The 27804-nt window shown below is 37.5% G+C and overlaps 1 protein-coding gene across 1 annotated transcript in view; it reads left to right on the forward strand.

Annotated features, from left to right (window-relative positions):
* The window catches only part of LanB2 (laminin subunit gamma-1), a 35090-nt gene extending 8183 nt beyond the window's left edge, over window positions 1-26907 (forward strand). The window contains exons 7-29 of the mRNA XM_028179674.2: window positions 280-383; window positions 2658-2843; window positions 5314-5539; window positions 6530-6744; window positions 7126-7340; window positions 7462-7825; window positions 8027-8212; window positions 8609-8806; window positions 9648-9817; window positions 10427-10551; window positions 11088-11243; window positions 13515-13635; window positions 14011-14195; window positions 14801-14918; window positions 15385-15626; window positions 16129-16333; window positions 17290-17527; window positions 18933-19135; window positions 19953-20034; window positions 20778-20866; window positions 23653-23782; window positions 24669-24762; window positions 25593-26907. Of these exons, the coding sequence (XP_028035475.2) occupies window positions 280-383; window positions 2658-2843; window positions 5314-5539; window positions 6530-6744; window positions 7126-7340; window positions 7462-7825; window positions 8027-8212; window positions 8609-8806; window positions 9648-9817; window positions 10427-10551; window positions 11088-11243; window positions 13515-13635; window positions 14011-14195; window positions 14801-14918; window positions 15385-15626; window positions 16129-16333; window positions 17290-17527; window positions 18933-19135; window positions 19953-20034; window positions 20778-20866; window positions 23653-23782; window positions 24669-24762; window positions 25593-25743 (4003 nt within the window). The 3' untranslated portion in view covers window positions 25744-26907. The remainder of the gene's footprint in view (window positions 1-279; window positions 384-2657; window positions 2844-5313; window positions 5540-6529; window positions 6745-7125; window positions 7341-7461; window positions 7826-8026; window positions 8213-8608; window positions 8807-9647; window positions 9818-10426; window positions 10552-11087; window positions 11244-13514; window positions 13636-14010; window positions 14196-14800; window positions 14919-15384; window positions 15627-16128; window positions 16334-17289; window positions 17528-18932; window positions 19136-19952; window positions 20035-20777; window positions 20867-23652; window positions 23783-24668; window positions 24763-25592) is intronic.
* Window positions 26908-27804: the final 897 nt, after the last annotated feature.

The raw sequence follows: 27804 nt of genomic DNA on the forward strand, positions 1-27804 counted from the left end.
TTTCATGTTCCATAAGGATTTAGCTCGGCTTACGAACAGCCGCCTGTATGACGTCACCGTTTGTTAGTTTCTTCTTTTGGTGTTACATTTACTTAATCCTTTATTGAACTATACTTGAGACCTTAGAACTTATATCTCAAGGTGGGTGGCGCAACTACGTTGTAAATGTCTATGGGTTCCAGTAACCACTTAACACAAGGCTCGTCCACACATCAAAGCAAAAAAAAATAATTAGTAATTGTTTAACGATTATATAGTTGGTATAAATTTGGCTTCCAGATGCGAACATAACACTGCTGGACGCGAATGTGAACGTTGCTTAGATTTCTATAATGACGCGCCGTGGGGACGTGCTTCATCTACCAACGTGCATGAGTGCAAGGGTTAGTCTCAAATGTTAATCCCGTCTAAGCAATAAAAATAAAATAAAAGTACTTATTAGTCGTCCATGTCCAAGCACATGATCTCTTTTTCAAAACACAGATAGCTTGATTGTTTTGTATTAGTATGTTGTGGTTTATATAATTTATTTTATTTGATATTTGTATTTCTTATCTATTTATCTTTGTATGTATATTTGTATGTATGTATCTATGTATTTGTTTTGGCAATGTAATTTATAACCTAGTGTTCATTTTACTCATGTTAGTTCTTTAAATTATCGCCATGTATTAACTTCATCACAGCTACGAACTTTTTCAATCTTTCACTTCATCAACGAGGGTTAACTGGATGAGAATGCCTGCATGGCGTTAAGTTCGCCTTTGTACCCCATTTTGTGCAATAAAGAATTTTCATTCTATCATTCATTCATTCGTCCGATTCACAAATCTGAATGATGAATAATGTTGCTTCACATCATTACATTTGTTTTGCTGTATGTTTTTGTGGAGTGCTTTAGTTATGCCACTTTTTTATTACCTTTTTTTTTGTAGGTTTATTCCAAAATAATATGCTATAATGAAATCGCTGCATTAAAAAAATGTAGTTTGAGTTTAGGTCACTTTTCTCGTAGTGTTGGTAGTTTTCTTTTTTTTTTTTTTATTGCCCTTGTAGGCAGACGAGCATACGGCCCACCTGATGGTGAGTGGTTACCGTCGCCCATGGACTTCAGCAATGCCAGGGGCAGAGCCAAGCCGCTGCCTACCGTTAGTTACTTGAATACACAATTTTGTTAATTAAATACATCGATATGAATTTAATTACCTACCTAGACTTGTATGAAGAACAATTAATGGTCGTTACTCATTAAATTATGATAATTGGCTCGTTCTCATAACCCTTAACTTTCTTTTACGAATTTCAATGATTAATAATAAAAGACACCACCGGTTTTCCATTTCGCTATTTAAATGCGAAGATTATCAAATCATTACTGTTTATTAAAAAATATACGTTCTTTTATTTCCCGCTTAAATATTTTTCTAGCTAAATACGAATAGATTTTTGTGAGGGTGTTTAGCATCTATTACGTATTTGTACTTGTACATTTGTAATTGTAAATATTAAAAGTCTTAATGTTATTTTTCACTCAGTCACACCGCAACATAGATACTTCACTGCATGAGCGTTGATACGTCGTGGTCCTTACCCCTTAAGTTTAACGGAATATTAAGTTAATGTGCATTTTTAGCGATTTTCCTCTCCACTTATCTTTAAGTTTTGAATTTTGTAAATTCTCCCCTCTTTGCTAGTATTTTAGTGATAGCTATTGCTTTGTTTGTTGAGAAATGTTTTGATTGCCTATATATAAAAAAAAAAAAACTTTTTTTATAATTTTATATATTTTTTATAATATTTGTAGTATTATTTCAATCAATAAACAGTTAAAACTCTGAATAAGCTTAAGTTTAATTATGCGATTGTTTGGCATGGCGAAATTTGTTTTTCTTTGCGAATTGCTTAGTTCAGCTTAAAGCGTAAATATATAGGGGTTCCTGGAGGAGAATCCCTTCAAAGAGCGAACGTAATGGACGTTTTAATGCCATCGAACCAATGCAGCACCGCTATCGTATATACGTTAACAAAGAACCAAATCTGGAGTAATTTTTACAAGACGTTTTCAATTGTAGATGTTAAAAATAGTATGATTATATAAGACATAAAAATTTTGTAAATATTTTTTTAGTTGAAAGTTTTTTTTCATGACATTTAGTAGCTCATTTGGAGGTCGCTATGTAATAATTTTATTGATTTAACACTCATTAAATGACGGTGCTATATTCTCGGGAAAATGCCCGAAATTTTTTCGAAAATGGGCTTCTACGTCTAGCTATCACATAGCATTCATTCATTCACACAATCATTTTTATACGAACGCGACTGTAGTCTTTTCTCTGTTTCTTGAGATTATATTCTTAGATATATATATGAATAAATTTTATTAAAACTAATTATAATTTGAAACATTCGATACTATATATCACCTTGAATTTTGAAAGGCAGATATTTTTTCGCGTTTTGACGACTTGGCGCCATTTGTTTTTTTTTGATATGTCAATTTTAATTTTTGCCATCCTAGTTATAAGAATGTTTAAATTTGCACACCGTAAACATAAAATTTTGGGCATATGGTTTGCTGAAAAGTGAAACTTGTTTTATCATAATTTATTATAGATTTATTACATATATAAGTGACGTGTGATAATCTCCCTCAGCGTGCAACTGCAACGGTTTCTCGAACAAATGCTACTTCGACAAAGAGTTGTACGAAAGGACCGGACACGGAGGGCACTGTCTCGAGTGCAGTGACAACCGAGACGGCCCCAACTGCGAGAGGTGCAGGGAGAACTTCTACCAGAGTACCGAAGACATCTGTTTGCCTTGCAACTGTAACCCTACCGGTAAACATTCTAATGAGAACAACTAGTTATTGGACTGATAGTAAAAAGTAAGAGATTTGGTGAAATAAATATAAAAACGTCATATTATTGTGTGGCTGCCGCGTTACTGCGGTGCGTCGGGAATGTTTGCGAATGCGCGAATAGATAGATAGATAGAGAGAGAGAGAGAGAGAGAGAGAGAGAGAGAGAGAGAGAGAGAGAGAGAGAGAGAGAGAGAGAGAGAGAGAGAGAGAGAGAGAGAGAGAGAGAGAGAGAGAGAGAGAGAGAGAGAGAGAGAGAGAGAAAGAAAGAAAGAACACTCTGGGTCCAAACCACTGAAGTAGGAAACCTATGGAAATGAAACGTCACAAAAAATTCGTGCCACTATGACGTCATCTGGCCACAAAACATGGCGGTTTTAGTGCTGCCCAGAAGATTTTAATGTTAGTAGGTTTTATCGATAAACGTTCTTGGCTTATTTTATTTTAAATATTGTTGAGTATGAATGTATTTGTAGAATTTATACTTTAATAGGAATTAAGTATATTGTTATTTGCAAAGATGATGTGATTTAGATATTATATGAAATCTAAGACGAGTTCGTGCTTCAAATTTTCCAAGTAAACGATATGACGATTTTTTAAATTTGCTACACTGATTTTATAAAGTTGTCGTTTGCCGCAAAACATAAGTCGTCGTGGCCTAACGGATAAGACGTCCGGTGCATTCGTGTTGAGCGATGCACCGGCGTTCGAATCCCGCAGGCGGGTACCAATTTTTCTAATGAAATACGTACTCAACAAATGTTCACGATTGACTTCCACGGTGAAGGAATAACATCGTGTAATAAAAATGAAACCCGCAAAATTATAATTTGCGTAATTACTGGTGGTAGGACCTCTTGTGAGTCCGCGCGGGTGGGTACCACCACCCTGCCTATTTCTGCCGTGAAGCAGTAATGCGTTTCGGTTTGAAGGGTGGGGCAGCCGTTGTAACTATACGGGAAACTTTAGAACTTGTATCTCAAGGTAGGTGGCGCATTTACGTTGTGGATGTGTATGGGCTCCAGTAACCACTTAACACCAGGTGGGCTGTGAGCTCGTCCACCCATCTAAGCAATAAAAAAAAAAAAAGTACAGTGCCATCGGCCCATTTTTAGCATGCTGAATGTTATCGTATTTTGAGTACGTGTTTTTCTTAAACTATTACAATCTATTTTAATTGTTTTGCTGACTCTAAAGTCCGTAACAGACTACCGCAGTGCACCTCAAGGAAGGTGCACCGCACCATTTGAATCACTCTCACTTGACAGTGATTCAAATTTTAAACTTATCAAGGGACCGCGTGAAAAAAAAACACCTACAGAACATTTATTCATTATTAAAAACGTAATTCCTTATGACTTCCTCTCTAAAATCACTTAATTATTAAATATTTAACGAATTTACAATAGTGTTTTACTCACTGCGGAATAAAACTATTTTATTTAAATAGTTCCGAAGAGATTTTGTCGGTAGCCTTTTTCCCGAAATATCTAAACAGAATGTCTAAATATATTTTGATGACATATTTTAAAGAGGTTTTTATGATTAGTGTCATGATGAATAGATTCCGACCGAAAAATGGTGTCCGATATTTCGGATTCAAATATATTATTAAGTGTATAATCTATGTTTCGGATGAGGGCTCCATAATGAATTTAAATATATATAGATAATAGTTTTGGGGCATCGACCTTCTTGAGATCCTATAAAATATGTTTTAATTATTATTTTTGTATGTTTTAAGCATGATAAAATTAGAAATTTTATATAAGCAATCATATTAAATCGATATCAAAGTCAATAAATAATGTACAACCCAAAACAGACGGCCGAACTGACGTGACAATGACATTTGGCGCGCTAAACATGGCGGATTTTCGGCCTCATTAGACGGAGACGGAGACATTTACGTATATTCATGTTTCATTTTATGTACGCACTGAAATACTGTTATATTGTTTTCCTGCGAGCTAAAGTGCTGAGTAAGAACGAGATAGATATATGTTTATGTGTGTGCCTTCAAAATGGGTGCTATTTATATAAGCAATTGTACGTATAGAACAATATGTCGTGTCCCTACTATATAGGTCTATGGTCCAAACCAGTATTAGGTTAAGGTAGTTCTGACTTTCATTTTTATTTTTTGTTTTATTATTATTACCACTGTTTCTCTTTCCGAAATTGTAGTTATTGTTTTTATTTAATTCTGCTATACTTATGAAATGTTAATAAATGTAATATGGATGCAAAATCTGAAGTAAACTAAATAAATAAAAAAAATTTGATAAATATACTAATTGTTATCGATTAAGAGGGTAGTTTTTCGCAAAATAAACATTAATTGAATGTTATATTTAGCTAAATAAAATGCTTTCTTCATTGCATTATGGGACTGATTCTTGACGTTTTTACCAATCAAATAAGATTTTGTTCAATTCATTGCTTAGGTTCTCGAAGCCTCCAATGTAATGCGGAAGGCAAGTGCCAATGCAAGCCCGGAGTGACAGGGGACAAGTGTGACGCCTGTGCGCCGAATCATTACGAGTTCACGAACCAAGGATGCAAGCCTTGCGGGTGTAACGAGTCCGGGTCGTACGGCAACACCCCCCAGTGCGACCCGCAGACCGGTGTCTGTCTGTGCAAACAGAACGTCGAGGGCAGACGCTGTCGGGAGTAAGACTTGTTTTTATATACCCTGCTTATTTGATTACGAATTACAAAGAACTAGGCTAAGGATTGCAATGTTGAAGTGGCAGTGGGCAGGACACATTGCTCGTAGAACGGATCGCCGTTGGGGCTGAAAAGTTCTTGAGTGGCGACCGCGTACTGGAAGACGTAGCATGGGTAGGCCTCCTACAAGTTTTTTTTTTTGCGTGGATGACTGGACGAGCTCACATCCCACCTGGTGGTAAGTGATAACTGGATCCCATAGAAATCTACAACGTAAATGCGCCACCCACCTTGAGATATAAGTTCTAAGGTTTCAGTATGGTTACAACGGCTGCCCCACCCTTCAAACCGAAACGCATTACTGCTTCACGGCCGAAATAGGCAGGGTGGTGATACCTACCCGTGCGGACTCACAAGAGGTTCTACCACCAGTACAAAATGACTGACGAATTGTTGAGGTTCGCGGGGATCCGCTGGATGTAAGCAGCGCAGGACCGGTCGTTGTGGCGAGGCTTGGGGGAGACCTATGTCCAGCAGTGGATGTCTGTGGGCTGATAGATAGATAGAACCAAGCTAAAGGTGACGGAAATTGTATTTAAGTATAATGATTGACTACAAACATATCGCGTGCTTGTAACTTTGAAAGCACTAAAATGGTAGATCCTGTTTCTGATTATTTTATTTATTTATTTATTTGGGAAACAAACAGTACAATACAAACATATAATATATATATTTAAAAAAATAGCTAAAACAACAACCAACTATGTTTCCACAATCAAAATCACATATACCTAAGTAGAAAGTGAACAAGAAGAGAAATTTATAAATTTAAGTTACAACAAAACAAAAGCAACACAATACGCACATATTATTTTGTAAGTCAACTTACACTATAAGACTATAATACTCATCGGACTATATAAATCACCTCATAAATATTTTAAAATAGCTTTGACCCAACTTGTAAATCAAGAATCACTATCATTCTAGGTGCAAGCCCGGCTTCTTCAATCTAGATTTACAGAACGAGTTTGGATGCACACCCTGCTTCTGCTTCGGCCATTCGTCCCAGTGCAGTTCAGCTCCGAAATACCAGGTTCACGATATCAGCGCTCATTTCATTCGAGACTCGGAGAAGTGGGATGCTGTTGATGAAACAGGCAAACCGGCACAATTGCAGTTTAATGCTAATACGCAGAATATAGGTAATTGCTAGTCTGTTAGGTTTATTTTTGAAAATTTAAACGAATTTGTCTGTTTTGGTACCAATTTGTGATTAATCTATACTAATATATATAAATCTACAGTGGTTTTTACGGATGTTCCGTTTTAACTACTGAACCGTGCATCCGATTGACTTAAAACTGGGTATCCATGTAGAAAATACATGTACTTAATGGATAGGCTAATATTTATATGAGTGTTGGACTCCCTACACCAGTTGCGGAGGCGTTAATGATGAGAATCTTTGTGGGGGTGAGAAATAATAATGTTAATTTTAAATGCCCGGACGGGTACACCTAGTAAATAATAATAATAAGAAGAAACCTTAGGTGCATTAGCCTTAATGGGGGTGTTTTTTTCAGCGGTCGTGTCAAAGAATACTGAGATCGTTTATTTCCTCGCGCCGAATCAATTCCTTGGTGATCAGCGGCCATCGTACAACCACGATATGAAATTTTCGCTGAAATTAGGCGAACATAGTGGCTATCCATCTGCTCAGGACATTATCCTCGAGGGCGCACGGACTTCTATTTCAATGAACATTTACGGACAGAACAATCCAGAACCCACTGATCAAGTAAGTAGTAAAGTTCTCATTGAAAGATGGTGCGAGTGCGAATAGCAAATAAGCGGCAAATGCGATTATTTTGATGTTCTCCGAATAATTGTTATTCAGGTATTCGTGTCGCTTGTTCTAGCCTCAAGAGTATACGTTCAGACTGCAGGAAGACCCTCGCTACGGCTGGTCTCCGACGCTTTCGAACTATGAGTTCATGTCGATCCTTCAGAATTTGACGGCAATCAAAATCAGGGGAACATACAACAAAGGCGGTGTCGGGTACCTGATCAACTTCAAGTTGGAAACGGCGAAGATTGGCAGGGAGAAAGGGGCGGCTCCAGCTAACTGGGTGGAGAAATGCTCGTGTCCCAAAGCCTATGTTGGGGACTACTGTGAAGAGTGCGCACCAGGGTTCAAGCACGAGCCTGCCAACGGCGGACCGTACTCGACTTGCATACCTTGCGATTGTAACGGACATGCCCATATTTGTGACACCGCGACTGGTGAGTTATTGGCATTTATTTGCACTTCTTTTCGATTTATATTATTCTTACCCTTTTTTTTTTGCTTTTTCGTCGCGTTGGTGTTTTGTTTTGTTGCCTATTAGGACCTACCTTCATTAGAGAGGCACCTTAGTTTTCGGTAGTCGAATGATAATTTCGTTTTATATATACTTTAAGAGTCATTAATGGTTAATCTTTCAGGATTCTGTATCTGTAAGCACAACACGACTGGTAGCAACTGTGAGCTCTGCGCGAAAGGTTTCTACGGGAATGCTATCGCTGGAACTCCAGACGACTGCAAGCCTTGTCCCTGTCCGAAGGACAGTGGTTGCATCCAACTCATGGACCAGAGCATCGTGTGCACTGACTGTCCCGACGGTTACGCTGGTAAGGATTTTAAAAGGCACAGTGTTTTAACTGAGCTTGTAAGCTGGTTACTGGTTGTAGGACGTCTTGTAAGTCCGCACGGATAAGTACCACCACCACCCTGCCTATTTTTGCCGTGAAACAGTAATGCGATTCGGTTTGAAGCGTATGGCAGCCGTTGTACTATAAAAACAGATCTTAGAAATCATATCTCAAGGTGAGTGGCGACATTTACGTTGTAGATGTCTATAGGCTCCGGCAATTACTTAGCTACAGGTGAGTCGTGAGATCGTCCACATATCTAAGCAATAAAAAAAACATATTTGAATTCAATAATTGGTTACAGCAATTTGAAAATCAAATTACATGGTATTGTGCTGGAAGTTTCTCGAATATTCATGGGAAATCGTTTCACAGGACCGAGGTGCGAGGTTTGCGCCGACGGGCACTTCGGCGATCCTAACGGGCAGTTCGGGCCTCAGATGCAATGCGAGGAATGTCAGTGTAACGGGAACGTCGACCTCAATGCTGTCGGCAACTGCAACCGAACCACCGGGGAGTGTCTCAAGTGCATCTACAACACGGCCGGGCAGCACTGCGACAAATGCCTCAGTGGTGAGCATTCAAGTGATTTGCTTATTGATTAGAACAGAGGTCACTCAATCTTTTTGTCTAGTGTTGAACGTACATTTGACGTGTCCCTGCGACCTCTGACAACTTGCCTGCTTATCTTGTTTATTACCACATATTACACGTCGAAGGGCTCGGTGAGTAAATTAACCCACAGACACAGCCCACTGAGTTTCTCGCCGGATCTTCTCAGTGGGTCACGTTTCCGATCCGGTGATAGATTCTGCGAAGCCCTGCTGTTGCCAGGGCCAGTGTTAGCAACGTCGTCAGTAGAACCCCGTGAACTCACCTACTTGTTCGAAGAATCTAGTATAACCACTTAAGGATAATACAACAGGAAGTAAAAAAAAAACACATAGTATGTTAAAGATATATAAAATCAAGCAAATTTTGACTACAAAAATTTATAACCGTCCGTAATATTTTAAAATTCTAGGAAAAAGTAAGAAAAGAATACTAATAAAATATCACTACCAATCGGATCTAAAATAACTTACAAAAAATAATTACCACCTCTTTTTGTAGGATGATAAATGTAAAGTAAATCATAAAAATTAGCTGTGGTGACTGTTACTTACATCACAAAATTTTTATTCGTTTTGATGAATTTACGAGTATTCACATTGAATAAGTATCATGAAATTTCGATATTTTTCTGATTAATAAATAAGATCAGAATATTTTAATGTCACATCTCTATTATAATCATTTCATTAATTTATCACTTATCTTTAGAGTGAATTCGTAGATTAAAAGTTTCTATCTAATTTTACAATAATACGGTAGCAAATGAGTTTATTTTAATTTAATTATTTTTCTGTTATAGGTTACTATGGTGACGCATTGGATCCTAAACAGAAGGGCGATTGCCAGCCCTGCGAGTGTCACGAAGGCGGGACGGTAGAGAGTCCTGAGGGACCTCCTCTATGTGACGGACTTACAGGATACTGCACCTGCCGACCTCACGTTATCGGCAAAAACTGCGATAAGTGTGAAGTAAGTACGAGCGATGCTGTCGGCAACCTTAAGAGTATGCTGTGTCCAATAAACATTGTGTTTGTAAATAAATTCAGAGTTGACAGCGTTTTGTGGTAAAATTTGAGAATTTGTGGTAGGACCTCTTCAGTCCGCACGGGTAGGTACCACCACTCTGCCTATTTCTGCCGTGAAGCTGTAATGCGTTTCGGTTTGAACGGTGGGGCAGCCGTTGTATAACTATACTTGAGACTTTAGAACTTATATCTCAAGGTGGGTGGCGCATTTACGCTGTAGATATCTATGAGCTCCAGTAACCTTTCAAACCGAAACGCATTACTGCTTCACGGCAGAAATAGGCAGGGTGGTGGTACCTACCCGTGCGGATTCACAAGAGGTCCTACCACCAATAATTGCGCAAATTATAATTTTGCGGGTTTGATTTTTATTACACTATGTTATTCCTTCACCGTGGAAGTCAATCGTGAATATTTGTTAAGTACGTATTACATTACAAAAATTGGTACCCGTCTGCGGGATTCGAATACCGTTCCATCGCTAGATACGAATGCACCGAACGTCTTATCCTTTAGGGCACGACGATTTCTTATGCTATCAATTACGCAACAGGACGGCTACTATAACATCTTCTCCGGCGATGGCTGCAAGCCCTGCGACTGTAATCTCGAGGGTTCTTACAACAGCACCTGTCATCCGCGCACGGGGCAGTGCTACTGCAAACCAGGAATCGATGGGTGAGCCTATAAAGCCTATAAAGAAACGGGTAGGTCCGGTCTTGCCTATTTGCACACCGAGATGAATCGTTTGCTCCAAGGCGAAGAGTACGACAGCTATTGCGCAAACCTAATGAATCTTTGAGCTCGTGTCTCAAGTCAAATTCAATATCAAGCGAGCCGTGAGCTTCTTCACTTAACAATGCAATACAAAATAAATAAAAAGCGTTTAGAAATAAACAATACGAAAATGAATGCATAATTAATTAAAAGTTACGTAAAAAAACACATACTGACAAGTGTCAGTAGTCGTGACTGTTTCCTCAATTATTTTGTGTTCATATATCATTGACCCTTCCACGACTAGCGTACGCATTGTTACTAGACTTGAAAAGAAGGTACCTTCTCCTTCACCTTCTCCGAGCTCTTTCCCTAAAAAATCCCTAAAAAAACCGTCAAATTAAACCATTGACATTTCGATATCATGTCTAAATGTCTTCGTGCTGTACACAATCAAGATATGTGCGTAACCTTCATTACAAGTTATGCGTTAATAGGAAGCACTGCGATCGCTGCCGTGACTACCACTACGGTTTCTCAGTGGAGGGATGCAAGGGTTGCGACTGTGATGAGTGGGGTTCCACCAACTACCAGTGCGACGTCTCCGGGCAGTGTACCTGCCAGGAAAACGTTGAAGGACGCCGCTGTGACAGGTGAGTAGTAGTAATATTAGTAGTAGTATTGGGGTCTTAAAAATGTTTAGGATTTAGTCAACAAACTGGTGGTCTAATGGACTGTACGTGGAGTCGTCAAAGATTGTTTACTGGCTACAGAAATTGCATTTATGTTTGTTCTGGTATGAAATGAAATGTGTATTATCAGTGCTCTGGGGTCAGCGCAACATGTTTTCTCCTTCCATACTCCTCTATCATATACCATTTCTTCGCTCACTCCTATCTTACACATATCGTCTTTCACGCAATCCATCAACTCAGGTCTAATTCTTCCTCTAAAGTCTATAGTCGGATTTTTAATTAGACGAAGTAAACTGACGTTTACTGTGTTGTCAGTTTTTGATGAAATAAAAATAGTGTTGTGACAAAGTGAACGATTGAAAAAACTCCTGAATTAATGAAATTGCCTCGATTGTCTAGTGAATAGTTAGTGTGCCGAACTGCCGATATCGGGCACGGGGTTCGAATTTTAGCCGTGCTTTGTACATACCAACGAGTTTTCGACGAAACATTATGTTCCTATGGTATCTACCTGTACTGAATACCGAGTGTTTTAAACATTAAGAAAAACATTGCGAGGAAGCTTGTAAGACTGTCCTATTTCCAATGCATCATATAGTTGAAACTATAGATGTATAAAATATAACAATTATAGGTACATAGGTAATGAAAACAAAAAAAACTGATTGTAGTTACATACTACTAGTAACATATTATTATATTGGATCACTTTAATACAATTTTATTGTAAAATATAAATAATATTCTTTTATAGTTTGAAATTAATGAGTAACTCTTCACACTCATTGTTCATTTATGTGATTGAACGAGAACTGAACGCATCACTATTACTTTAAATATAGCAACATTATTTCACAAAGTGACATTAGCTACTGTCAGCTGGCTTCGTCTAATTAAAAATCCGACTATAAAGATTCATAGTTAAAATTCTCTTAACAACCTCATTGTTATTTCGTCTCATCACGTGTCTATACCATCCCAAACAATATAAGCATAAGTTTAGTTTGTAAAGCTATTTATAACGATTAGACAAAAAATCTGGTAAATCAATTTGCCAAATGAATGACGGGGTATCGCTAGATAATGGTTTGGTTAAATTGATTTTATTTTCAAAATATGCTTTGTTTTAATGTTTTTTTTGGGTTTTCTAGGGGAATCCTATACCTATAAGCCGCAGGAGAGCGTGGCTGTATTTCAATATTTGAAATAAAATGCACTAAATATATTTTGTAAGAGCTGTCAAATCCTTTTCACTAGATGGTGCTATAATAAATAAATAAAAAATGGGTCGCAGAGTCATCTATTATAGTAGGTTTGAATTAAATGTTGCATCAAATCCTCATTTAAACTTGTATTCAATACGACGTAAGAGCTCTTCTATAAATTATTTTAAACAAAAATAGCATCAAAAGTTTTCGAAATGCTTTAACAGTTCGTCACTAGATGGCAGTGAAATAAAATAATATTGAATGTCGACACTTTGTACTTCAAAGCTTGATGCGAGAGGTCACTCACTCCCTATTGAACTTCACTTTTTTAACACGACAAGATCATTCAATAGTCTGCTAGATAACAAATGAAACTAGAACAAATAGTAGGTACGTAATAAAACCAAAATTCTGCGTGTATTTCTGTAAGCGCGTAAGAAGATATACTTTATTTTTATTAATTTTTTTTTTAAATATTAATTAATTAATAATAAATATTTAACGTTAATAATTTAATAATATTTAGTATGAATTATATTAAATAATAATTTTGTCATTTATATTACTAAAAAATGAATGTTAATAACACTTTTTTTTACGAGTGTACATGCGCGAAAGTTCACCTGCGGCTATATTCAGACTCGCCAAGTTACGTCGGTCGTATTGTAATGACCGATTTAGTGGGCAACTTCATTCTGTTAATTTTGTGTCACGGTGCGCACGCATCGTAAATTTTCACTCTCATCAATTTTTCATAACGCGCTAAAGAAGTATAACTTAAAAAAATATCGTTCCAAAATATACCCACCGAACTGCGATAAGTTAAATCAATATAAATCGTGGGTACTTGTTGCTAAGAATAAAAATTGTTTTCGTCGTACAATTAAAAGTCAGGGAACCGAAGATGAACCAATCAGGTCACATATGCATCTGTCCTTGGCCCCGGCTGCTCCGGGATGCCCTACGGCGCCCCTTATTATCTTTGAGCTACATTCATAGTGTATATTGTTGCAAATTTCAGATGTATGGAGAATAAGAAGCGTCGTCTCGACGGCCAGGGTTGTGAGGACTGTCCCCCTTGCTACAATTTGGTTCTCGATGCTGTCAATCAGCACAGACGTGAGCTGCAAGAGCTTGATGAGGTAAAAACAAATAGTTTAAAATTTTCATTAAAGCATTTTGTACCGTGTCGATAATTTACTAGATTTCATAAATAAATTTCGAAACCCTTCTTGAGACATGAGGCCTAATCCTCAATAGACCTCATGACGACTATCTCACCATTCGAATCGGCACGTATAACTGCTTTGCGATAGAAATACAAAACCAATACTAAACCACCACAATCTTGCTGACTGTTCTGTTTTGAGGGTATTAGTCAGAAATAAAATAAAAAATACTACTGATGGTATTATAAACTTAATAGTAAGCGTAATAGTAGTACATAGCTTTACAAGTCGATTGAAACCAAACGAATTAAGAACAGAAGACAATTAATTTTAATTTTAATTTTTTAGATTTTGGCTAAAATATCAAAGGCTCCAACGGTGGTGGAAAACGCTGACTTCGATAATGAACTGCAGCGTGTCAGAGCCGAGATAGAGAGTTTATCTCAGGAAGCGCAAATAGGCCTTGGCAACACAGGGGGCTCCAGCCTCACCGACAATTTGGCTGAACTGGCTGACAGACTAGCCGACATTAGGTATTTACAATGAATACAAAAAAACTAACTTACTTTAGGGGACTTCACGTGGATTTTGGTTTGGATTGGAAAAGGCCTTCGGGCCAACAGTAATCCTTTTTTCATAAAATAAAGAAATCTTGTGATTCTGTCACCTCTCGTACTACTCATTGGCCTGTGTTCCATTGGCCTCAAATTATCTGAAAATACCAGCCTCATTTAAGTTGCACGTACAAGCTTCATTCTAATAGAAGCACCCCTCACGTGCGGACGTGCTCGTCGACCACTCAATCGCCAGGCCTTTTTTCGGCCGAGCGTTGTTCGTGACACATCTGCGAACAAATTAAAGAGCTACATCCTCGCAAGGCTCCCGGTTCAGACGGTATATCTAACCGCATATCTAATTGGGTATATCTAACCCTAAGTTCTGCCTTAGGCGCATTATATTAGCGTTAGTAGGGGCCAACTTGTTCGGACAGGCCAATGGATTGAGTTACAGGTTTGTTGTAATCGGTGTTTATATTCATTACAACGAATGATACTAGTATGCTTATATTTAAAAACACTTTATGTTTCTAGCCGTGGCTCAAAATAAGTTTTTGAAATGTATATTTTTTTTCTTTCAGAAACATGCTCTTCAAAATTGAAGACGAGAGTTTTGACGGCAACGAAGCTGTTGAGAAGAGCAAAGGAAATGTTTCCAAAGCCGAGGGCACTATAGAGGCCGCCCAGAAGGAAATCAATGTAATAAATCTTTCACTAACTTAATAATTATAATTTAAAAAAATATATCTTTCGGTACCTTTTGTTACAGTTACCTTGGATAATTTAATAAATAAAAAGAGTTTTTGCTCTCTAAAATTCAGCTGCTTCCAAGTTTGAAATACCATTAATTCCACCCACAATATAACCAAGATACAGTTTCCATTTTCATTTCGAAATCTTATATACCTAATTTCTATTAGTACTTTTTTGGCGAGAGGACTGTTACATTTATTAATATTAGTAATAAAGTTTTAATTAATTTACTTCATAGATATAGGTATAATGCATCGTAAGCAATGAATTAATAATAAGATTGTTTTTATATCAATGATTGTATTACCAAGCTATATACAGTTTCACTTTTACAATCTTAATTCCATACATCTACAACCTTACAAGCTACAAGCAAAGGCAATTCATAGAATGTACATCTCTCCTCAAACAGAGCGCTCTGGAGTACTTGGACGGGGAAGGAGCTGCAGCGTTAGCGAAAGCACGCAACAGATCAGACCAGTTTGGCAAGCAGTCCGTGGACATGTCAGCGCTCGCCAAGGAGTCCAGGCTCCTCGCTGAGAAGTTAGAGAACGAAGCAAGGAACATCAGAGACATAGCGGACAAGGCCTTCAACTCTTCGCTTGTCGCAAACAAGATCGCCAAAGATGGCATCAATAAACAAGCCAATATCAGGTAATAATGGTACATGAACAGTATGAATGCTAACAGATATATAACTAGCTTCTCCCCGCAGTGAGGCCGCGGGGTGAAGCTGGTCTAAAAAAAGTAGCCTTAGTTACTCCTTATATCATCAGCTACCTATCAGTGAAAGTCTCGTTAAAATCGGTCCAGCCGTTCCAGAGATTAGCCGGATTGAAAAGACAGACGACAAAATTGTGAAAAATGTTATTTTGGTGTACCGTAGCGTATATAATATTACATTAATATGCGTATTTTAAAAATTAGTTATTTCAATATTACAAACAGATATTCCAATTTTACTTATATGTATAGATGTATACATAACTGCCTATTTCTGCCGTGAAGCAGTAATGCGTTTCGACTTAAAGGGTGGGACAACCGTTGTGCTGTAAACTCAAATCTCAAGGTAGGTCACGGCATTTACGTTGTAGATGTCTATGGGCTCCATACATAATAAGTAGGTAAACATGATATTTTAAATTTGAATTCACAGTAACGAGGTTCAGATCCTAACGAACGAACTGAATGCGGCTTCGGGAAAACTGAACAGTATGACAGAGCTTGCCGATCAAGCTTTAAAGAGAGCCAGAGCTGTGTATGACGAAGCTTTAGGTCTGTACGCGGAGGTCAACACCACGCTGCTGCCCGACATCAAGCTCAACAAGCTTCACGAAGACTCAATGGAGATGAATAGAACGGTATAAATACACCATTTAGTCCCAATTTAGGATTCCCTTTGTTATGGATAACAGAGATTGATTAATCTTTATGTATACTAGTGGTCCCGGAGGTACTCTTCACGATTGACTTGAATTCGAAAATTTCTTTCACTTTTGACAAGCTACACTATCCCCGGGTGACATAGGATATACTCGAATTATATTAGGAATCCTTACTAATTTCCAATAATGTAAGCCAAGGTGTAAAAAATTACCTAAAATATCGCGTGCAGGGTGGCAGCCACCGGAGCGAAGCCGGGGCGGACCGCTAGTTATTTTAATAAAATACAGTCATCGTGGCTAAAGGATAAGACGTTCGGTGCATTCGTGTGTAGCGATGCACCGGTGTTCGAATGTCGCAGGCGGGTACCAATTTTTCTAATGAAATACGTACTCAAGAAATGTTCACGATTGACTTCCACGGTGAAGGAATAACATCGTGTACTAAAAATCAAACCCGCAAAATTATAATTTGCGTAATTACTGGTGGTAGGACCTCTTGTGAGTCCGCACGGGTAGGTACCACCGCCCCGCCTATTTCTGCCGTGAAGCAGTAATGCGTTTCGGTTTGAAGGGTGGGGCAGCCGTTGTAACTATACTGAGACTTTAGAACTTATATCTCAAAGTGGGTGGCGCATTTACTTTGTAGATGTCTATGGGCTCCAGGAACCACATAACATCAGGTGGGCTGTGACCTCGTCCATCCATCTAAGCAATAAAAAAAAACGGATGTTTGCGAATCCGTGAATCGAACCCACGACACAAACAGTCAGGGCCGGTAACTACCGAGTCAGTCGGTCAGTTTTAATGATTATAAAAATTATACTTTGACAACAGTCCTTAGAACTCACCAAATAACTGGGCTTAGAGCATTGGCTAATATGAAACCTTTAATACCTTTTGAAAATTAGCGCATGTCTCACTTCTCGTTACAGATTGATGAGAAATCGGCAGAGCTGGACCGTTTGATAGCTGAGAACGAAGACACCCTTCACAATTTAGAGGAGGGCATAAGGCGCGGTCGGGACTTGCTGGAACAAGGTCACGACAGGCAGGAGGAGCTCAACGATCTCCTCGCTAAGCTGGATGAGCTGCAGGCACAAGCTAAGAACGACGTGGAACTCACGAAAGCCACGTTGACAGCTGCAAATGAGATTTACAAGACTTTGAAAGGTAAATATCGGCATCGGTTGCAGCTCTGCAGTATTTCATTCTATTCCAAATATTGTCAAAAGGCAGGCTGACTATAGTAGAATTATTTTGTCCGTGCAGTTTGGGTCATAAAACATAGCCCGGCTAGGGCGGTGAGCATGTTGCGCGGGCGCAACGCCATTATCGATAAAAACAAATGAGTCATCGAAGGCAGGTACACGGCGGCGGGGTGGTATACGAAGGGTGGTGAGACATTGTTATGTTATGAGTCATTTGTTGTACCTACCTGCAAATTATAGTACATATGTTGAAGAGAAATGTGATGTTGTGCATTCTCTCTCTGAGTTTCTTTAGTGACACAATGGCTACTCCTTTGTTTTGTACCAAAACGGCAGAATTTATTTAAATATTTTGCTTGTTGGCAAAAATATACCAGCACAAGCACGTGCTATCATCAACAATGTGTTAAAAATTTTCACTGAAATGAGAATAGATCCCGAAAGGTTACAAAGTGTTAATTTCTGCCGTTCTCGTTAACTTGCTGCGGCGATATGTGGTGTAAGTGTTCGATTAGTGATTTTTTCTTTAATTTTTATCACTAACCCACAAAATGACAAAACTAAATACACTATCGATAACGCTTATCGAAAACAATAATGCGCATCACTATGCCCGTCCTTATATTATAAGGCTCGTGAGTGGAATAGAGAGCGAAATAGCTTCAATAGATTATTTATGATCCAAACTGCACGGACAAAATAATTCTACTATAGTTATTTTACGACTACCAGTGTGCTTAGTGCGTGTTTTGTAACTTCTCGATCGCATAAGTTAACTCAAATTTGTATGGAGTTGGAACAGCTTCCCTTAGTTTGCCGCTAGGGGCGCTGTTCTAATTTGTTTCCGATGTTCCATCTATTGTCGATTTGTCGCAGCCGGATCTTAATACATGATTTTGTTTTATGATACGTCTCTCTGTACTCCTTCATGGGAATTTGGAAAATAACTTATTTAGGCGTAAAATGAATTGTGACGTCAGAGTTTAAGTGTGCATGACAAACAATAATTTTACGAAATCGAAACAGCATCTACTCGAAAGAAATCTATTTTATATTGTAGTATTCGTGTGATTAACGCTAAATTAATTTATCATACACATTTATTGAAACCATAGGTACGCCATCTATCGTAAATTCGTAGTACTATGACAAAACCCACCTTGGACTACCAAAAACAGCTAATAAGCTTCGTAATCATTTTACAAACACAATGAAATGTTAGCTTTTAATCTACGTCAGCTTAGCCATAGGTTACCACTTTCCGCGTGCTGGAATCCGAAATTCTTCGCACACGATCTCTGGCTTTTAATTATAAATTGCCTTTTTATAAAAACCCGTCACGATTTTACGATATCATTCACGAACAGAGTTCAGTGATCAAGTGACTGAGTCGCACAAGCAAGCGATCCAAGCCACGATGGACGTGCCGGCTGTCCAAGAGAAGGTAGCGGCGGCCGAGGAGAGCATCAACAGCATCACCGAGGAGCTGGTCGCCGCCAGTGACAAGGCCAAGGAGGCCAGGGACTTGGCGCAGCAGGCGCAAAAGGAATATGCCGACAAAGCTTCTGAGGTATTGCCTTTTACTGGTGGTAGGACCTGTTGTGAGTCCGCACTGGTAGGTACCACCGCCTTGCCTATTTCTGCCGTGAAGCAGTAATGCGTTTCGGTTTGAAGGGCTGGGCAGCGGCGGTAACTATACTGAGACCTAAGAACTCATATCTCAAGGTGAATGGCGCATTTACGTTGTAGATGTCTATGGGCTCCAGTAACCATTTAACACCAGGTGGGCTGTGAGCTCGTCCGCCCATCTAAGCAATAAAAGTAAAGGACAGGTGAGTGAGCACGGGCTCATCATGGATGGTAGGGATCTGCTAACAGCTGTACGCCACGTATCGAATGCATGTCCTGCCGGATCAGAATCGGGATTTGATAATAGGATCCAGCTAGAACCTCAGCGGGCTCTTCAAATTGTAATGTTAAGCGGCCGTCACAACGGCTGAGCCGCCCTTTAAACCGAAACGCATTACTGCTCCACGGCATAAATAGACAGGGTGGTGGTGTGCCTACAGCACGTCAGTATTGTCTGTATTGTCCTTATAAAAGTACGTGTCCACAAAACACTATCACTTGTTTAATACTCGCTCACAATATTTGGACGGCTACATAAACATAAATAAATATAGCACAGTGGTACCTACCCGTACGGACTCACAAGAGGTACTACCATCAGAAGTTGGAAGTTGGAACGGCCTTCGAACTGCCAGTAAAGGTTCCATCCTAAAAAAGACAATCGTTCCTCATGTCTCAAAGTGAACATTCAACACATTCGAAGCAACAAAACGTCATAAATTAAAACAAATACATGTTTTTCTGTTTGTTTTTAAAAGGCCGCCCACGAAATCAAGAAGAAAGCGTCCGCTGCCAAAGCAAAAGCTGTGAACTTGAGAGACGAGTCAGACAAACTGATTAGTAAGTATTAAATAATGTTATGTAATATTAATTGGAAATATTCTAATATAGATATATAATAAAAATATATATGTAGCTCAGATTTAAGAAATAATGATTATAGAGAAAGTTGAAGATAAATTTAAATATTGCGTTGCCTTTTACCTTACTCCTAACTAAGTTCCGAATAAAGTTCAAAAAGGGTTGCCGCTTGAAGTTTAGTTAACTTACTCTCAAGCCTTACTGAAAAACTTTCAAAATTTCACAGTTTTGTAAATATATCATTTAACCACAAAAAATACACTATGGTCCTTCAAACCTGATTTTATATATTTTGAACGTCACAAAGAAATCGTCTTTTCCTTTATTATGTTTCAAACATAAATGAGCTCCGTCATAAGCCTTGCAATTTTAGAAGGCATTCGATTCTTGTCATAATCTATGAACGATCACGAATTGGGGCCCGTTAAACTCATCGAATATTGTAAAAATATTTGTGCCGGGGTCATTAATTAAACATGAAACAGAAAAAATAGGTTTGATGGACTAAAACATTCTCCATTTCCTCTACAATGGGCAACTTGATGGTACTTTTCTCAGCTATCAAACGAATTTTAATTTACAAAATAACTCTTAGCGCTTGGAAATAATATTTAAATCTATATTGTCTCACGTTTGTTATAAGACAGTTTCATTATCTGGCTTCCCGGCGTAGTTTAACGAATACGAATATGTGTTATAAAATTTGGATTCTATCGTAACAGCTCGTGTGCGAGGTACGGAGAAACAGATCGAGGAGTTGGAGAAAAAAGCAGCCGACAACATGCAGCTAACGCGTGACGCAAAAATGAAGGTACATACAAATTACATAAAATAATAATAATAATAACACTTTTATTTCTGGTTTTACAATCTTAAGTGGATTATAATCTTATACCTTTAAACGAGCAATTCTTGTATATATATATAATATGAATCTCGGAAACGACTCCAACGATTTTCATAAAATTTAATATACAGGGGATTTCGGGGGCGATAAATCGATCTAGCTACGATTTATTTTCAGAAAATGTTGTTTTATTCGTGTTTATCGATAATCAACTTTATGACTCTTCCCGACATCTATTGGCGAATAATAATACTATTTTTCTTAATTGAGGGCAACTAACCGCTTTAAAGACATAACAAGATGGCGTTATCAAAAAAAAAATGAGCAAAGCTCGGTCATCATCTAGTATTACATTAAACAACAAACATGACTTTTGTTAGCAAGTTAGCTTAAATTATGTTAGTAATATAATTACGTATATTAAAATAATTATAAGTTAACAAGAAATCCCGGTCTGGGTAAAGGCACCCTCCAAAGACTTGTGTATTATGAATCTCACCCCTTATATTCCGGGTGAAGTTCCAATGTAGCAAAATATAAAAGTGTTGTGTTCTTCTATTCTCAGAAGGTTCCATGATATCAATAATAGTTAATTTTATTTAAACATTCTCCTAGTTCTAATAGTCGGTCGTATGATGACAGGGTTCTAACATTTTAGGTATGTTATAATTTTTAAATACAAAACAAATTAATAATTAAATAACTAATTACATACTCCACTTGAAACTTTTAGAGATTTTAGCTGGGGTTTTAATTTCGTGTCTAATGATGGTGGAGCGATGGTAGCAAATACTTATTGTTATTTAGGTATTTTTCCCCTACCTATTCGCTGGGTAGGTGAGCTCACGGGCTCAACTTGAGAGAATTGCTAACACTAGGCCTAGCAAGAGCAGTGCTTAGCTGAATCTACCACCGATCGGAATCGCGACCCGCTGAGAAGATACGACGAGAAACGCAATGGGCTGTATTTATGTTTCATTGGTTTCTTTATATCCTATACGTATACCTAGGCGGCACTGAAAATTGCTTTTCGAAGTATTCTCCGCGAAATTTGACACATTTTTCCATACGATGGAACCAATCATTGAAGCAACCATTCCATTCGGAAGTTGGGGTCTCCAAAATGGCCGTTTTGTAGGCGTCCACAGCTTCTTCAGGTGATGAAAATCTCTGTCCACGCAATTTATTCTTTAGTTTAGGGAAAGTATAGAAATCATTAGGGCTTAGGTCGGAGCTGTACGGCGGATGGTCTAATAATTGTACGTTTTCTTGCTCTAAAAACTCTTTTGTTCTGTGCGCTATGTGAGAACTCGCATTGTCGTGATGGAGGATGATGCGGCGGTTGCAGTTCTCTTTACGGAGTTCAGAAACGACCTGTGGCAAACAAATGCTAGCATACCATTCTGCATTAACCGTTCTTTGTCCCTCAAGAGGAATAGTCGTAACATGGCCGGTTTTGGAGACAAACGTGGCCACCATTTTTTTTGCAACACTCCGTGAACGAACAGTTTTTGTTGGCTTTAACTCATTTTCGAACACCCAAACTCGTGACTGGTTTTTTGTTTCGGGTTCGTACGCGTATATCGAGAATTCGTCACCTGATACAATGTTGTATACAGCATTTGAGGATCCTGCGTGGAATCTTTTGAGAGTTCTGACGCACCAAGTAACGCGAGCCGCTTTTTGCTCTTCACAGAGCGAATGCGGTATCCACCGGGAAAACAACTTTTTTACACCTAATTGTTCATGCAAGATTATTTGTATTTGACTCATGCCAATGTCTAAAGTTGCCTGAATTTCGCGGTATGTCACATGTCGATCTTCTTCAATCAGCTTACGCACAGCATCAACGTTTTCTTGGGTGACTGCAGTTTTTGGACGACCTTGACGGGGATCATCACTGAGCTTGACACGTCCACGTTGAAACTCAGCAAACCAGCGATAAATTGTGGTTTTGGATGGGGCTTCATCACCAAATGCAGAAATCATCCGGTCAACACACTGTTTTTGTGTTAAACCACTTCGAAAGTCATAATAAATCATCGCTCTTGAATTTTCTCGGGTCAATTCCATTTTCTCAACGACTAAACAAGTTTGACAAAACCTCGTGACAAGACCGAGAATCTTTTTTTAAATAAATAAATGGTATTCGATTTTTAAAACCAAGGAGTTTTCACTTAAAAATATTTTAATATGACAGGAACAGTGGAAATATTCCATTCCCGATACTTTTAGTGCAGCCCTCGTAGGAAAGTCTGTAGCGAATGCGTGGTTTTGTTGGCCTGTTAATGGAATTCGTAATAAAGAATTCAATCCGAGAAATGTGATGTGTGATATCCTAAAAAAAGACAAAAAATTAAATTTCATTACATAGTAGGAAACAGAATAGCTTAACTAATATCATACTAACTAACTTATATCATACTATCGTGATAAAATACTTTAAAAAGTTATCCAAAGTTATTAGGTATTGGACAGTCTAAATTACAAGTGTTGGTTGCTAATTATATTTATTGTACACTAGCTGACCCGGCAGACTTCGTAGTGCCTCAATCGATAAATAAAAGACCTAAACCTTATTTAATTCCGAGAATTTTTATATTTATCTACCTTTTAAACCTTCTCTGGACTTCGACAAATAATTCAAGACCAAAATTAGCCAAATCGGTCCAGCTGTTCTCGAGTTTTAGCGAAACTAACGAACACCAATTCATTTTTATATGTATAGATTAAATTTATTTTAAAAACAGGTTGGTCAGGCGAATATCGACGCTCGGGAAGCTGAGAAACAAGTCACCAAAGGTCTTGAGGATCTGAAGGTCATTATGGATGAGCTGCAGAATCTCCCAACGCTCGACGATGAAGCATTGGACAGATTAAGTATGTATCGGAGTTAATTCACCATTCTAACTAATATTATTTTTTTACTGGTGGCTGGACCTTTTGTGAGTCCGCGCGGGTAGGTACCACCACCCTGTCCGTTTCTGCCGTGAAGCAGTAATGTGTTTGAGTTTGAAAGGTGGGGCATCCGTTGTAACTATACTAATACCTTAGAATCCCAAGGTGGGTTGCAGCATTTACGTTGTAGATGTCTCTGGGCTCCAGTAACCACTTAACACCAGGTGGGCTGTGAGCTCGTCCACCTATCTAAGCAATAAAAAAAAATTGTCAATCAATCAATCAATAGTGTCAAACCTTGAAGACAGACTGAAAATCTGAATCAATATTAATGTTACAACCTTGCAATAGTTGTTTTGGGAATGGATGTCGTCTTCTACTGGCTGAAGAAATTGACTTTATTAGTTGGCATCACTGTTGTCATCGGCGCGGCGTGTTGTGAAGCTGCACTATCAATAATATAATAATAACGCAATATCATATTTGCTTTGCAGCAGTTTAGGGCAATCATAAATATAACATTTTTTTAAATTTAAATATAAAATTTCTAGTATGGCAACACTAGTCGTAGTAGTTGTACAAAATCTCTGGTCGTACTTAGTACGTGTCTTGTGTACCAAAAGAAATAAAAGCCTTATTTCTAAATGAAGTTTTATTGACGCTGGCCAGCGACCTAACACAAAATACAGTCCATTGTCCGAAACATATATGGTTACCGAGAGGAGATCGCTCTACGCTATAGAGTCGTCAATTGTAGCACTTTTATATGTTCATTTTAAAGTTTACCCTATTTTTATTTTCCTTGTCATGTGTTAAGTTTTATTAAGTGCATAATATCTAATCTAAATTATGAATTATTTCTTTACAGAGGAAAGCTTGGACAGTGCCGAAAAAGCACTGAGAGGTGTAGATCTTGATGGGAAAATAAAAACGTTGACAGAAGCCAAGAATAATCATCAGAGGTAAATTGTATTTATTATATAAAAAACTGTACTGGCACTGATTTTTAGTTTTAATCGTGGCTTATTATTGTTGTTTTTATCATATAATTTGTTTCTAGCTTCTAAAAGCTAAACGATTATTAAGCTTAAAGGCTATTTATTATCTAAATAATAGGGAATCAAATATTCCTTCAGTTTTTCCAATTCCAATAACATGAGATTTCAAAAGAAAAATTGTTTATTGAAATGTACAATAAAATTTTTTAATGTAAATTTATTTTACAATCTATTTATGTTAATTTCAAACGAATAAATACTTAAATTCGTACTATCCCTGAAAATTAATAGAAAAATAGTGTATCTAAAACTTCTAAGTGTATCTAAGTTAAGTAAATATTGAGGGTAGGACGAATTGTGAGTTTTTATTGTAAGTACCTACAATACTACCTCATGAACTTGCGATGTAAATTGTGTTTTAGAAGTAAGGGCAGTCGTTTTTAGACCTCAGTCCCACTTTAGGAGGTTTTGTCCATGGGCTCTGTAACCGTGGAATACCGGATGGCTCATGAGGTCATCATCATCATAATTGGTTGCTCTTGGCAGAGCAGTAGTGGTCATGTGGAATTCTTGCTTATTAAAGCCTTGACAGATGTTTTCCATAGTCCACGAACCGAGGCCCGGCGCACGTACTCGTTAAGTGGGGTTTCAGTAAGGTCTTTCAACGCATGGGGGTTCATCCACGAGATCTCTTTCCATTGACCCTACCCTGAACAAGTTTCTCGATAGATAGTAATTAAGTATGTTGATTAATACACAAAAAAAGTCGTATTTATTGTGTTCAACAATTCCAGATGGATGAAAGAATATCAAGACGAGCACGACCTCCTTCGGTCTGAAGTTGAGAACGTCAAGGGCATCCTTGAACAGCTTCCAGATGGATGCTTCAAGCGGATCGTACTGGAGCCCACCGAAGGACCGAGCAGGTCGGCCAATTATAGGTAGATGGAATTAACAGAGCACTGCGACGGGTGTGACTTTTTTTTTTAAATCATCAATAATCATCTGTAAATAATGGATTGTGTATTTATTGAGTTCCATCCTAAAGTTTCGAGTTGCATCTTGTAATACGATTAAGGATATTCGCTGATAAATGGAGTGCATTACGCGAATTTTCCTTATGTTTTATACGAAGGGGCTATTTGTTATGTAAGGAGAATAAATGAATATCAAGTTTACCGATTTTTTTTTTGTGAAAGTTTAAATTTCTCCATTAATCATTGAAACCTTCGTATGTTCTAGAATGCTCTAGAATATTCCACGATTCACCCAGCATTGCTCACACTTTACGTGCCTTAATTACTTTAGATATAATAGACTTAAATGTAAAAATGAGGCTAGAAACTTATTAATTATAAATAAGAAGCAATAAATTTTCTTAATATTTTTTTTCTTTGTTGTGCAAATTTTGATATGAATATTGGATTGAAACGGATCAATATAACGATAGATTTATTGAAAACAAACATAATCTAATTAAACTGTATTTTTATATTGCATTTATACTTTGCATTTCTGTACTTAGATTTCAAGATACCTATATAATAAATAATATATTATTATGAATGATATTAACGTACAACCATTTAATAAATACAGTCAATAAATGATAATAACGATTAGTAGACATGAAATTGTAATTCGCGTTTTTGAGAACACATATTGCTATAAAATGTACTTATCACGAAATCAATGAAATCTGAATGATTTTTGTTTGAAATATTTTAGTAGTACCGAAATATATCTATTGCGTTCCATAATTGCCAAGTTTATTCCAACTTTAAATAAATAGTAGCTATGGAATGGAAAATTGAGGTATGTTAACAAATTTTCGTGATTGTGTTGAGTATGTATTGTAAATATTCTCATCACAATGACCACAATTTACGTCTACGTTAAGTTCTTTATAATGAAATAAAGTATCTATTAAATTTAATTAATTTCTTTTATAAATTTTAACCAAAGAAAACAGAAGAGACGTGTGCGTGTGTTTTTCAATATTATTCTTGTAATTATTTTTTATTTACTTAAAGTAGATATGTAATTGTGAGTAAAATAACAATAATTTTATTGTAGCTTATTTATTTGTATTAAATAACATGGATTATGTCTGATGTTTTATTTTAGAAGTTTATTTAGACAAGTTTTTATATATGATAGATAAATTAATTACAGTGATGTAACAGTGTTTAAAGTAAGTTTACGGTAGACAGGGGCTTGGCTCTGCCCCTGGCGTTTTTGAAGTCCATGGGCGATGGTAACCACTCCCCATGAGGTGGGCCGTATGCTCGTCTGCCTACAAACGAAACAACAGAAAAATAAATAAATAATAATAAATACATTAAAGATCTAAGTAATGAGTTTGGCAATGTATTTAGGTTGGGTTAGAAGCAATGTGCGATTTATGACCAATCTGCCAAAGGCCTTCACGAAGTCACTCAAACTAAATCAACTTTATTAGAACCGCTTCTGACGTATTCAATTGAATATGCAATTTCGAAAAGGGCACATATCGCATATTTTGTCAAATACATTTTTTCATATACACGTAGTTTTGAGGCTTACCTACACCCATTTTATAATAATTCCAGTAATTTTCAATCGCTAATTAACACTAAAATATATTTCAAAAGTTAATATTCTAAATTTTACACTGCTTTAGAAAATAATCAGTATTTTTCATTTCCTGAACATTTTACATTTTCAGAGATGTGCCCTTTTCGAAATTGCATATTCAATTATATTCCCTCACCAACATACTCGAGTCTCAGTGGAGCTAAAATATGTTTCCGTGGCGTTTATAAAATTGTAGAAAACTTCGTTTTTCTCGAACATGATACCTAACTATTCTTATTCCTGCCGATAAGCAGACAACTCAGTCCATTAGATAACAAGAAGTCCTTGAAGCCCACAGCATCAACTTCAAATCCGGCATCCACCCTTTAGATAAGTCAAAAATAGTAGGTACATTTTGCACCAAGGGAGAAAAGTAGGATATTTACTCCC

Source organism: Bombyx mandarina, chromosome 01 (genome assembly GCF_030267445.1).
Source record: "Bombyx mandarina strain Sakado chromosome 01, ASM3026744v2".
Classification (NCBI taxonomy): Eukaryota; Metazoa; Arthropoda; class Insecta; order Lepidoptera; family Bombycidae; genus Bombyx; species Bombyx mandarina.